Source organism: Rosa rugosa, chromosome 1, assembly GCF_958449725.1.
Source record: "Rosa rugosa chromosome 1, drRosRugo1.1, whole genome shotgun sequence".
Lineage (NCBI taxonomy): Eukaryota > Viridiplantae > Streptophyta > Magnoliopsida > Rosales > Rosaceae > Rosa > Rosa rugosa.
In genome coordinates, this window is record NC_084820.1 from 71,401,203 (window position 1) to 71,414,716 (window position 13,514).

Below are 13,514 nucleotides of genomic sequence, written 5' to 3' on the forward strand. Positions count from 1 at the left end.
ACATGAAGACCCAAACCAGAAAAATTACACAACCTTTTGCAGTCGCAGAGTGCAAGAAAGAAACCAGAAGACAAAATTTCTCGTGCTGTACTTGGATTTAACAACTCGGAATCGTGATGGAATTTCACTATGAATATTGCAAAACTTCAATTCCCTAACTTTCTTGTGTCAGTATACAGTAACAGATGTACAGCTTTCCGTATGATTAAAACCTACTCTCTGCAGAGCACAATGCCGATTACATTTAAAAAGAAGGAAAAAATTATCTACTCTTCTTGCATTCATCTGAACTTGAGTGCTCTAAAATAATGCACTTCTGGGCCATAAAGGTCAAGACCATCAAACCTATTATGGTTAGATTTACCCAAAACCCTATAGTCAAAAGGTAGAACCGTCAGCACCCTTCTCTCAAGTACCCGCTTCTCCCAAATACACTAGGTATCAAAATCGGGAAGAGTAACCATCTAAACCTTACAGCCCCGGGAAGAAGCGAGGGAAATAGCCTGATGACTGATATATTCATATAGGCCTGCTACAGCTTTTGACATTTAGCTACTTGCGAGCTTTCTAGCATTCTCAACTGCTTCTACGTAATGAAACAATCTCCAAAGGGTTACATTAGACTGCAAGTGAAAGATACAACTTCAGAAAGGGATTGAGATGTTAAATGAGTTTACAGCATCTTGAAGACATAACTTTAGAAAGGAAATCTAAATTACAAACAGCCATATAATAGTGCGCAATTGCACGTTACCTCCTTTTCAAGATCCACAGAAACTTCATCCGAGGAATTCGTATAAGCTGCGTTGCTATTCTGGATAATTTCCATAACACGGTCAAGGTTTTCTGGTGGTAACTTCTGAATCTGTTTTCCAAGCTTGTGCTTCTCATGTATGGTCATAGGCCTGGAAATTGAAGTTGAAAGTTCATAAATTGCCATGGATGGATGAAGCATTTCTCGATCCATTCTCGTTTAGTTCCCAAAAATTCACCAAAGAAATTAAATCCAGGTTATCTTATGAACCCATCCGTTCCATGTGAAACTTTGTCTCAATCATGATTTCAGTTTATAAATTGTCTCAATCATCTACTTCCAGAATCCTAAATAAACATTAGACCATCTCATGTTTTCCACTTAAGTACAATATAAAGCAGTTGCAGCTGTCAAATATCAACTCTGAGAGAGCTTCATCAATAAATACCTGCACTTGGACATCACAGTATCAAGAATTTTCTCAAGCTGCTGCTCCATGTGCCCTAGCTGAAAAACAGAAAGAACTTCAGTTCAGATGTAAAACATTGTAATATAGGAAGTGTCAAAAGCTCATATAATATTGTTGATAATGGAAACAAAAGAAATTGATCAGACTGTGTAGTAGTAATGGAAAAAGAAAGAATTCCAGAAAATTACTTTTGCATAATATTGATCACAATATTTTTTTACTGTCTCCTCCACCTGCAAGCTGTTGTTCTCTATAAGGAACTGCCAGTCATCATCGACCTGAAGAGTAGAATACATTATGCAGTCACCCAATAGTGTACCAGTAAGCTGACAACAGATATGGGTATAATTGCTACACACACAAGCCCCTTTGAGTAACAACTCATCAAGTAGGCAAGTACCATAAATTGATCAAACAATTCACAGCACTAGTTTTGAACCACAAGTTTACTTCTAAACTCCCCAATCTCTTTCTCAGAACCTATGGTTGAACCTAATTCTTTCTCCCCACCCTGTTATTACGTGAACTTGCAAGCATTTCATAAAGGCTGGGAAAAGAAAAGGACAGAAGGCATGTCATTGAAAGGTTCCGTGTGTGCAGACCGGTGAAAGTGACATAATCCAACGAATTAGAAAGGCCAGTTGAGCAGAGTCCTAAGCAACATTAGAAAACTTCACCATAAATTTCTTGTTTCTATATGAAACGGAACACTACTGCACGTCTAATTGCACCATTTCAAGCTTGGGTTATGCAACACTAAGAAAAGGAAAATGAGAATTTGTAACCAACTTATCCTTTTGAAAAAAATAATACAAGAGAAGAAAGAAGACTTGTTGAGTTGTTTCTCTAGTACTGACTAAGAAACTAGAGGGACAAAAAACATCCGACTTTAAATAAATTTATGAGGTAATATATCCCCACATAAGTCAAAAGGAAAAGATACCTCTCTGTTTGATTCGGAATTGGTGGGACTAGAAAGTGCAGAGAGGCTACTAGAAGAGCATGAAGATCTCTTTAGTTTCTTAGGAGAAGGTGCTTTCCCTGCATCAACATCACTTGCTGCACCTCTTGATAAACACTTTCTGCTCTCTAGCTGTGATTTTAACTGGCTCATAGCTACAACAGGTTCTATCATCTGCATTTACATATGCGATTAGTAGAAAGTACAGAATACCAATATTAAGAAGCAAAAATCATTTCACAGATTTGGTTGAACATATGTATCGAATGTGAAAACATATCAAATTGACTATATCAAGTTTCATATCACCCATATGTGAATTCAGGAATAATTTATTACAGTAAAATATACACGACATCCAGTTCCACCAATGAAATACAGTCCAGTAAAGTAACACCTAGATCACTACAAGTCTACCACTTAAGGATCCATTCAGTATCAGGACCCATTTTGTACAAAATCAACATCATTTTATATAATTCAAGAACATGAATCTATAACGGTATGCAATTTTTTTTTCCAAGCACATGTAAAAGAAAGAAAAGGAAATAGCCATCCAATTCCCAACATACCTCATCAACTTCTGGTGCAAGGACTTTAACACCCTGTCTGAGCAACAACTTCAATCTTTCTTTTCTGAAATCTGAGAGCTCATTCCCTAGGTTGTTACTAAACAACGAACCAGACACACCATTACTATGCTCAATCCTATCCTTGCCCCTAACCTCCACATATCTGCTTCGAGATATATCTGAGGATTTGGAAGCAAAAGGTGAAACATCTTCATTTTGTGACAACAACTCTACCACTTCATGTGTATAGTAACCAAAGTAGTCTGGTCCTAATTTTTGGCGTTTACTCGAACCAACCAAATCTTTTGCAGCTTCTGACATAACAACACAAACGTAACTGCACCAAACAAGGAACCTATATTTATACCACACACGAATGAAATTTTCAAACGAAGAACACTCCTAGATCTTACCAGCTATGCCAGAACAACACTTCTACTGCAGCAAATCTTCTTCTGTGCCAAGTAACCACTAAGGTCACACACCTTTTCCGGCATCGAAAGCTCAAATGCAAGAACCCTAGCAACTCATACCTGTAATAAACTACACCAAAATCAGCATATCTTCGAAAAAATTAACAGCATTATCTCAAATCAATAGCTTTCTAATAATCAAAAACCGAACCGAATACGCATCAAATTCCACAAATTAACACTATAATACTCAACAAGCATGAACCAAGTCCACAAATTACATCAAGATATGTTAACACATTCAGAAACGCTTTAGTTTTTGACGCAAGGCTTAAATCAGCATGAACAATCCTTCATATAAACCCTAAACCCAATCCACAAGAACAATTCGGATCAATTTTATCTCTTCTCTCTCTCCACAAACCCTAGCGCTCCGGTTTTGCTTGCTTCGAAAACGCAAGAAAATTCAAAAACAAAACCACGGCCATTCCGAGCAGGAGTTTCCGGCATTTGCCTTCCCGATAGTTTGACGCTTTAGCTTCTTCTATATTTCGCTTAATTCCGTCACCGGAGGTTTTCCGGCAAACCGAACCGAGCCTAAGTCTAGGAAAGCGTAACCAAACCAACGGAGGGAGGGGCCGGAGAGAGAAAAAGAGAGAGGGACTTACGTGTGTGACCGGAGGCGAGTTGGGGGGGGGGGGAGAGGCGGTCAGCCGGAGACGGAATTTGAAAGAGAAATTCCGGCAGTGACGACGTCGTAGAATGGAAGCTCCGGAAGGAAGGTGCTTCGTCAGATTTTAGAAAGAGTGTTGTACTCGCCACACGTCTCAGTTTGTACATCTGCTCACTGCCTCCTTTTTATTTTTTATTTTTTATATCAAATATTTATATCTGAAAAATAAATAAAATACAGAAGTGGAATACTTTTCAAGTACTGATTTTAGTGTATTTTGTTTTATATATTGTTCGGTACTGATTTTTCGGCGAATTATTTTTTGAGGTCTTGTCCAATTTGCTACATCAATTTTCATTGTAGTCAAGCCACTTTTTTATTTTTAATCGCAGTCCAACCACTTTTTTCGTTGTCCATTTTGCCCTTCAAGGTAAATAAAGGAAACTAATCAAAATCTCATAATTTGGGGACTTTATTTTTCAATTTAAATATTCAAATTTTGAATTTCAAATTCCTAAAATCTACTGAAGGTAATTATTATATATGGCATTTTTTTGAATCAAAGGAGGTCAGCCATTTATTGAAAATAAAAATTACAACGAAGCGATGTCAAAAAAGACATCAAGAAGGAATTAAAACAGGACGAAAAGAAAATTACATAAGAAATATAACAACTTAAAAATGCAAGAGCAGCAACGACGAAACGCAGCGCTGATTTTACACTACAGATTGCAGCCGTGTAGTGAATTTAGTAGTCGGTGGTTTGACTACCCATCGAACCCCAACGCACAAATTGACAAAACTCAACTTGACGTCGGAGTGAAGGCACTCTCCCACCTAAAGATCGAAGCCGGCCAAGGTTGTCAAAACATGGCCATGTTGGCAGACGATCTTTCACGAACAAATACCATAGAATAGGGTCCTGGAGCCAATACCAGTAAAGCACAGGAGCCCCTTGCCATCGTAGAAAGCAAACAGCCCACAACAGGTAATGGATTGCAGTCCAATGGATTGCAATGTATTATATATGGCATTTAAATCTATGTAAACATATCATATACCTACATGAAATGTCAATAAATTCTTAAACAATGTAGTGTATCTATATCAGATTCAAAAAATAAAAAATAAGACAAACTAAGTAGCGTTATTGACACAACAATACCTAGAGATATAGTAAGAGACTAGTTCATGGTCGAATTCTAATATTATTCCTATTTAATAGGTAGAGAAAAAGAAACCTACACTACTCTACCTTTGTAATAGGTATGAAAAGTGCAAATTTTTATGCACAAGGTAATGAAAAAAGACTAGGGTAGTTTAAACATGGTTCCTAACAAAAATGTAGGAAAAAAGAAGAAGAAGAAGAACAATCATTGCAGCTTGCTTTTCCCCTTAAGAAATTACCTTTGTACTAGGTATCAAAATTGCAAACATATCTATGCACAAGGTAATGAAAAAAGAGCAACTTGGTTTTTAACATTGTTCCTAATCTAAATGTACGGATAAAAAGAACCATAGCAACTTGCCTTTCCCTTAAGATATGAAAAATGTATCTCCCTTTCTAGAATCTCTTTCCTTTGTACAATTTATTTTAAGGTGCAAAGGTAGAGATATAATGTAGAATATTACCTCTTTAGATGGATCAAAACCTTCTTATGAATACCCATCTAGAATATCTATTTGATTGTATATATAATGAAGTTGAACAACATGACAATTCTATAATACAGGTGTAGAAACAAGAAGAAAGTTATTAGAATAAAGGAGAAGAAAAGTCAAAAGAGACGAGATATAGGGTGTAGAAAAATGATGGTAAGGTATGATCATTTTAGGATTAAATACTTGTTACTCCCTATACTTTTCTCCTAAAAACAGTTCAGTCCCTGACCTTTTAAATTAAATAGTTTAGTCCTTATTCTCTCTAATTCTCACACAACAAGTCCAAAATGAGTCCAAAATGACTATTATACCCTTCAATTCATCTTTTTATCATTTTTCTCTCATTTTTTATGTTTTTTATATTATTTTTCTCTCTTTTTTTTTTCTTTTTTTTTTTCTGCCTCTCTCTCTCTCGCCAGAGCTGTTCTTGGCCTCGGGTCGAAACCTTATTCTTCTTCTTCTTCGAAACCTTCTTTTTCTTCAACCCATCATCCATAATCTATCCAATTGATAGCAATTGAGCCAATAGCCCAAAAGTAACACTCCATAGACTACAACAATTCAAAAACCATAAGCCAAATCTATGCTTCTCATCTGCAACATAACAACCAGAGCCAAACATCCAATCATAACCTGCATTTTTCACATCAAATTTCAAGTCAAACTGATTCTCTATAACTACATCAAGTCTTCTACATCACAACATTTCCATCATTCCAATTGGGCATTGTTCAATTACTTGACTCACAATTAGAGAGAAAGAAGGCGAAATGCTAAAGAAGGCAAAAGAAATTCAAAATTTGAATCGAAAAAAAGGAGATGAAGAAGAAAGGTGCTCATGGTGTCAGTGGGCTGAACCCTAATTTCGAAATGGCTGCCTTTGAGGGCCTTCAAATGCCTCGGAGATATTTCCTCCGCCGCCGCTTTCACCTGTGGCCAAAGCCTGGCGATATTCGACCCATCTAGAAAACCCTTTCCCTTGTTTTCCGTGGACCCTTTCCCTAGAACGAAGAGGATAATCCGACGGCGTCCGCGGCGGCTCTGGTTGAAATCAGAAGTCGGGCCCTTGGTTTTGATAAAAGGAGAGGCACTAACTCCATTCTTGGAGGTATTGGAGCTCGATTCGATTTGGAGAAGGAAGACCGGAGAAACCCAGGGTCTAGGATTCCGGCGATGGAACGTGCGCGGTCCTTCGAGTCACGGCCGGCGGCGAGGCTTCTGGATTTTGATGTTCGGCTTCCTCTGAGCACGTTGATGGCGGGGGTGTGTTGAGGAAATGGCCGAAACTTGATGAGAGCTAGGGAGCAGTGCCGTCGCGACTTTGATGGTCGCGTGATGAGGCTGGCGGCGGTGGATGGCAGTGATCTTCTTGGGTTTTAATCGGAATCGGGTCCAGAATCGATTGGCGGTGGTGTGTTTTGAATTGGTGGCCGGAAATGGTGGTCTCCGATCGAGAGAAGTGGACAGGAGAGAGGAGAGAATTACTGTTAGGGTTTTGGCCCTAACTACTGGAATTTGAGATTGAAATGCAGAGAAGGAAAAAGAAGCGAGGAGAGAGGGAGAGAGGGAGGGAGAGAGAGAGAGAGAGAGTATAAAAAAAGGGGAGAAAAAAAAAAAATAGAGAAAAAAATTAAAATAATAATAAAAATAGAAAATGAGGGGCATAATAGTCATTTCGGATCATTTTGGACTTGTTATATGAGAATTAGAGAGAATAAGGACTATCCAATTTAATTTGAAAGGCGAGGGACTAAACTGTTTTTCAGGCAAAAGTTTGAGGAGTAACAAGTATTTAATCCATCATTTTATATAAGTTGTAATTTTTTTTAATGACGATGCATCAATTAAGAGTTTTGTTGTACTGATGACATATTATAATTGGTATGGTTTTTATGAATACCAAATTGATTGGAAAACAACATTAAATGAGAGTTATTGACGCATAAATTATTGATTGTTTTGAGTAATATTGTTATGGGTAAATTTGGTATGTGAAAAAGTAGAAGTTGACTCATCATGCTAATATAAAAAAGTAAGTTGATGTGGATGCTTAGTCAATGGACCGCAATTAACAAAAATTTTCGTCCGGATTACAATCAAAACATGTCATGATTTTTGGACTTAAAACTAATTAACTCTTATTTTTAAATGTATAATTCGTGACGGTACATTATTGAATTCGATTTGAAACACTTCTCATGTAAATTAGACACACTTTTATATGTGAGGGATGAAATCACTGCAAGTGGCCTAATAGTTGAGCGTTCTGGTTGGGAACCCTGCAATCGCATTTGACTCACAAAGCCTTTGGGATACCCGACATTGTCAAAAAAATAATTATATATATATATATATATATATATATGTGTGTGTGTGTGTGTGTGTGTGTGTGTGTGTGTGTGTGTTTGTGTGTGTGTGTGAAGAGATGAGGAAATAATGACTTAGGGCATCTCCAACAGACTAGCTATTTCAACAAAAAGTTAAAATTTTGGCTAATTTGAGATAGTTTAGCACTCCAGCAGAATAGCTATATGAAAGTCAAATTTGGCTTTTGCTAAAATCTCTAGCTAAATTTAGCTAGGGAGGAGAGAGAAAATAACAAAAAGCTAGACACTCCACGTTCTATTTTTTTAGTTTAGCTAACACTGCTGGAGGAAAAGCTGGAAATTTACTACCTAAATTTAACTTTTGGATGATTTAGCTAAAAAAATAGCTTTTACTGTTGGAGATGCTCTATGGGCTACTTTAAGTCGAATCTAGAAGTTGGCTCATAAAATTACGAAATTAGCATTATTTGACGACTGAGATTGAATATACAAAGAGCCAAAGTGTGTTGTTATATTTGGATTAAATACTTGTTACTCCCTGTACTTTACTCCAGAAAACAGTTCAGTCCCTCACCTTTTAAATTAAACAATTTAGTCCTTATTCTCTCTAATTCTCACACAAAAGGTCTAAAATGATCCAAAGTGACTATTATACCCCTCACTTCGTCTTTTTATTTTTATTTTTATTTTTTCTCTATTTTTTTTCTCCCCTTTTTTATATTCTCTCTCTCCCTCCCCCTTCCTGAAAACGAAATTCCTCTTCCTCTCTTTTCTTTCTTCTTCTTCGCGTCTTCTTCCTCCTGAAAACAAAATTCCCCTTCACAGGCCGCAGATCCCGCGCACCTAGCCCATCTCGATCCTGCAGCAGCCTGCCCACCGGCGCTGCCCACAGCCGGCCAACCTCATCCCCGCGCCCTCCAGCAGACCTGAACGCATCTTCACCCAGCGTTCACCGCCTGCATCACCGACCGCAGCCCCAGTTCCCGGCGTCGCAGCCCAGATTCCGGCGTCGCTCCACCTCCTGCGCGTTGCTCCCAGCCCACTGTCGCATCTAAGCCCCGTCGCTCAAGCACCCAACCCAGTCTCCGCCGTTGACTTGAATCGCGTCCCCTACGGCAACGCCAAGCTCGGAACCAACGACACCATCACTTGCCAGGTTCAAATTTCCTTTCTTTCTTCCTTTCCTCTATATAAAAATTGAATCTTTTGCATTCACAGTTTCACAAAAAGAATGAATTTTCTATGTTTCTAGCTAGTTCTAAATTGTACTTGGTTTATGGTTTTCATTGTTGTTGCTGGGTCGAGTGATGGTGGCAGCGCGGAGAGGCGGTGACCGGAAGTTTAAGAAAACCTGAGAGCAGAGGCGTCGAAGATTTGAGGTGAGCTTGTGGAGGCTGGGATCTATGCCATGCATCGATCCTGCCTGGGCTTCAATCCCAGGTTACCAGTCGAGTTGGAGAGGTTGGGGTGGAGCCAACTTCAGGAGCAGCTTGTCGAGAGAGAGAGAGAGAGAATAAATAAAAAAGGGATTGAAAAAATAAAAAGAGAAAAATTAAAAAAAAGAAAGAAAAATAATATAAAAAAGAAAGTGAGGGGTATAATAGTCACTTTGGATCATTTTAGACCTTTTGTGTGAGAATTAGAGAGAATAATGACTAAATTGTTTAATTTAAAAGGTGAGGGACTGAACTGTTTTCTGGAGCAAAGTACAGGGAGTAACAAGTATTTAATTCTATTGAAAATTCAGGCCTATTTTTTAGTAAACTCTTTGAAGTATACTAGCAACTTTTTTTAACGAAATTCTTAAATACAATTATTTGATACGAATTTTTTTTTAATCTGTCTGATTGTATGTATAGACAATGAAGACATAATTTAGAGAAAGTTCAATATAAAATTAGCACTTGATTCTTCTCCTCCACATCGGGGATTTTGGCTTTGTTGTTGCTCTACAGCTCTACTAGGGTTACGCTATTGACTATTCCATGCAGTTCGGGTTGCCTAGTGTGCACCCTGTACAGTTGCAGGGGCGCTTTTGAAGCACTTCAAACTTATTTTATACTTTCCCAAAATTTTGTTCAATTTTTTTCTTTTTTATTACTTTGAGTAAAAAACATAACAATTGCCATAGTTTTATGAGTCCATAAATTTTAATGTTCGATTTCAAAGTCGTGTGTCTTCCACATTATATGTGCTATATCAGGTTGAGTATAGTTTTGTTAAGATAATGACTCCTTCTATTCTATCTTTATCGAATGAGCGATTATGTATAATTTTTGCATTCCATATAATCAACCGTAAATAATAATAATAATTTACCAGAAATAAAAGAAATTTACCGCACGATAGTCAGAACCCTGTAAACTAGTCAATCTAAAGCCAAGAGCTTGACCCCCAAGCTTCCCATTTGGGCTCTGTTTAAACCCGATTTACTCATGTCGGTCTCGTCTGACGTGGGAAGTCGATGATTCGAGGAGGGTCTGGCTTGATAGTTTAAAGAAAAAGAGGAAGAGGAAGATGAACAAGCACAAAAGTTCCAGAAGCTGAGGAAACGCTTCTCGAGACAGACTTAAGTCTGTTTGAGATAGCTCAGGTTTTGATTCGATGATGTAGCAATATATATAATTTGTCATTCAGTTTTGCATAGTAGAAAATTTACAGTACTTAAAATTTGTTCAGAACTTATATCAGTTCAGACCAGTTTGGTTGCTCATAGGGCGCGGCTAATATGAATGGATTCATACGTGTGACAAATTCATGACTAGTTTAAAGTTTGGTACTTTGATGAATCATGAATGCGTGTAGAAATTCACAACAGATTTGTGTCCTTTATTTGCTGATGAAATGATTAATGGATGAGAGCTTAATGTTTATGAGAAAAGACTCGTTCTTTCGCAATTTCAGATGTGTGCATAACTAGTTTCAAACCATGCTTGATGCTTGCAAGAAATTTGTGTTTTCATGGGAAATGTCGATGCAGAGTTTGGCCATTCTGTTGATGTTTGATGGTATCTTCATTCTCATGAGTATGAAAGGTGGTGCCTTGAGTAGCATAGCACACTTTTTGTGTATCATAGTTGATTTGGATTTTTCTCTTATCAAGAGAGCTTTTTGGTGCTTAATATAGGATATGGTCAGGATAGTAAATCATGTCGGATTCCGGTGTGAGGACAAGAAAATATGTTTATAAACACTGAGAATCAGGCTAGAGAACAAGTTGGTGCTTGATCCTACATAACAGTGAAGGTACTTGGCAAAATATTGGAATTCAGAGTTTGTGCATGTTGCATTAGGATCCGTTGCGTTATCATGTAGGAACCAATGTTCAGAGCTGAAACTTGTTTCTGTGAATTACTTGAAAGAAGAAGGAGGAAAGGAAAAGGTGATTCAGTACATTCAGGGATAGAATCTAAAATAGTCATAGAGCTATCTGAATGAGAAGACAAAATCAGTATTAGCTTGGCAAGTGGGTAGATTAGGTACTTAGTTTCCCATCCTGTTATCTTGCATTTATTTTGAGCCTTTCCAGAGATTTAAGAGTACATACATACATTGTGGTCTTTTCTGGGAACACTCTCAAATCTATCTATCATGTTGTCCATAAGTATATTTTGCACTTAGATTAACAGATTAGCTCTCAATAGTCAAGTATTCATTTCTTAACAAAATCATTAACATTTAGGAAATAGAATTTGGTCCTTTCAAAAAAAAAAAAAAAAAAAAAAAAAAAAAGGAAATAGAATTTGGTTTAAAAGAACATCTATTGAGTTTGAGTACGTTACCACTTATTCTGTCAAGCAATATCTATAAATAGGTATGTAATATGAAGAAAAAGTTCCCTGTTAAAACTGATATACCATTCTTTTTCTGTGGCTTTGCAAAGTCAACTATGAGCTAAGTGAGAGAATAGAGTTAGCTCTATGAGTAGGTCATAGACACATTTTAAGCATCAGAAGAGCCACAAGAAGAACAACTATCTGTCTGTCTTTCATATTTTATGTTGTCCAAGGCCTTTGTTAGTCTGTTACTCCATGGATGACGTACTTATCCGATTGAGCACCCATTAGCACCCAATTGTTGAGTTAGGTTCTATGTCTCAACATTTTTATTCTAGTAACTGCTTTCTACAAACCCCAAATCAAAACCCTGAATGAGTAAGAAACCGATTTTTATGTTGCATTTGACCCGAGTTAACAGTAAGAGAGAGCTACTGATTTTGTGTTGCAGAATGCTGAAAAAAGTTCTACTAGTTACTAATCTAACACGAGCAGATTATGGAGGAGGATCCTGATTGCATTGTAGTTACTCATCCGGCTGATTCTTTACCTACACCAACAACTTTTATGCCATTTCACTAATGCACCTGAAACATAGGTTCATAAAACAAAGTTTTAAGTGTAGTGAAGATGATCCAAACCAATTGCATCATTAAATTTGAGCAAGAGTCTGTCTTAGTTGAAGAAGAGCAGGTCTGAAAACGCAACAGCCAGGTCATGGGTTTGGTTTGGTTGTAGATAATATAGAACTAACTGTATTTTCTATATTGGCAAAGAACCTGTCGACCCACCAAAGTTTTAAGGGTATTTCCTATATGCCTTATATGTGAATTATTTATATAAGGCATTTGCGGAATATCTGCACCTTCAAAGAGACATTTCTCATCATCCCATCACAATTACAGGGATAGATATAAAGCCAGTGAGACCCACAATCTCTTTCATTTTTCCCTTGCTTGATTTTATGGATCCCAAAGGACATAAACATACACCTTTATTCTGGATTTGGCTTCATTCCTTCTGATTTATTTGGTTGGTTTTATTAGAATTAGGGTCGTTATTCAGTCATTTTCCACCTATGAGTGCTTGTCTTCTTGCTCTGAATTTTGGTTTTGAGTCATTTTCCCTCCTGAAATCTGGTCTTAAAGTTGTGGCTGATATCAATTATATGTTGCATTTTGATTATTAGTTTCTGACCAAATGGCCATTTAGCATGTGATTTGCATACCTCCACTTCTTTTCAGGGAGTTCAGGATCCCAAAGATGCAGAAGTGCTGGCATGTTAGCTAAACTGAGACCTTAAAAGGAGCAACCTTTTTGTTTTCTGCGTATTCTAATGAAGAATTCACAAAATAGTAAGGTCCATATATACTAGTATATTTCTCAGCTGCTCAGCTTCTTTGTATGCATGTGCTTAGTTCTGACTTCTGACTGACTATGAGTGAAAGTAGATTAAATTCCTTCAATTTAACAGTAGCTTTTACTCTGTTCGCCAAGAGTTGAATATGAACTTGGCTTTTTCTGGAAAAGATTCTGGCTAGTGGATTAGACAATCAAAAAGTTCAATATAGGCTTGGAATTTCTGGGTGAGACTATATGGTTTTTGAATATGAACCCACATCATTTTGGAGCAGTTCTGCTTATGGAGATGGGAATTAACAGTACTACCAGTATGGAAATGAACCAATCATATGAATGATACTTATTATTGGGCCAATACAGTGAGTGATTCCCACTCTGGATACTTCGATATAAATGATTGTTTCAACTTGGGGAAGACCCTTTCACAATTCTTAAGACCTTTGCATCACCTAAAAAGGAATTCTTTTTCATAATTTTCGAACATAGGGTTGGAGTATGTCTCACATCACATAGAACCCACAACTTCTTGTTCTTGAAAAACAATA

The 13,514-nt window shown here is 37.3% G+C and overlaps 1 protein-coding gene across 1 annotated transcript; it reads right to left on the reverse strand.

The window, feature by feature from the left end:
• Window positions 1-114: 114 nt before the first annotated feature.
• LOC133726664 (uncharacterized) lies at window positions 115-4,008 on the reverse strand. Its single transcript, XM_062154262.1, has 8 exons — window positions 3,838-4,008; window positions 3,170-3,289; window positions 2,757-3,093; window positions 2,167-2,358; window positions 1,412-1,501; window positions 1,203-1,261; window positions 755-905; window positions 115-623 (listed from the first exon to the last, which is right to left on the reverse strand). The coding sequence occupies exons 3-8, from the start codon at window positions 3,075-3,077 to the stop codon at window positions 549-551; spliced, it is 888 nt and encodes a 295-aa protein (XP_062010246.1). The 5' UTR covers window positions 3,078-3,093; window positions 3,170-3,289; window positions 3,838-4,008; the 3' UTR covers window positions 115-548.
• Window positions 4,009-13,514: the final 9,506 nt, after the last annotated feature.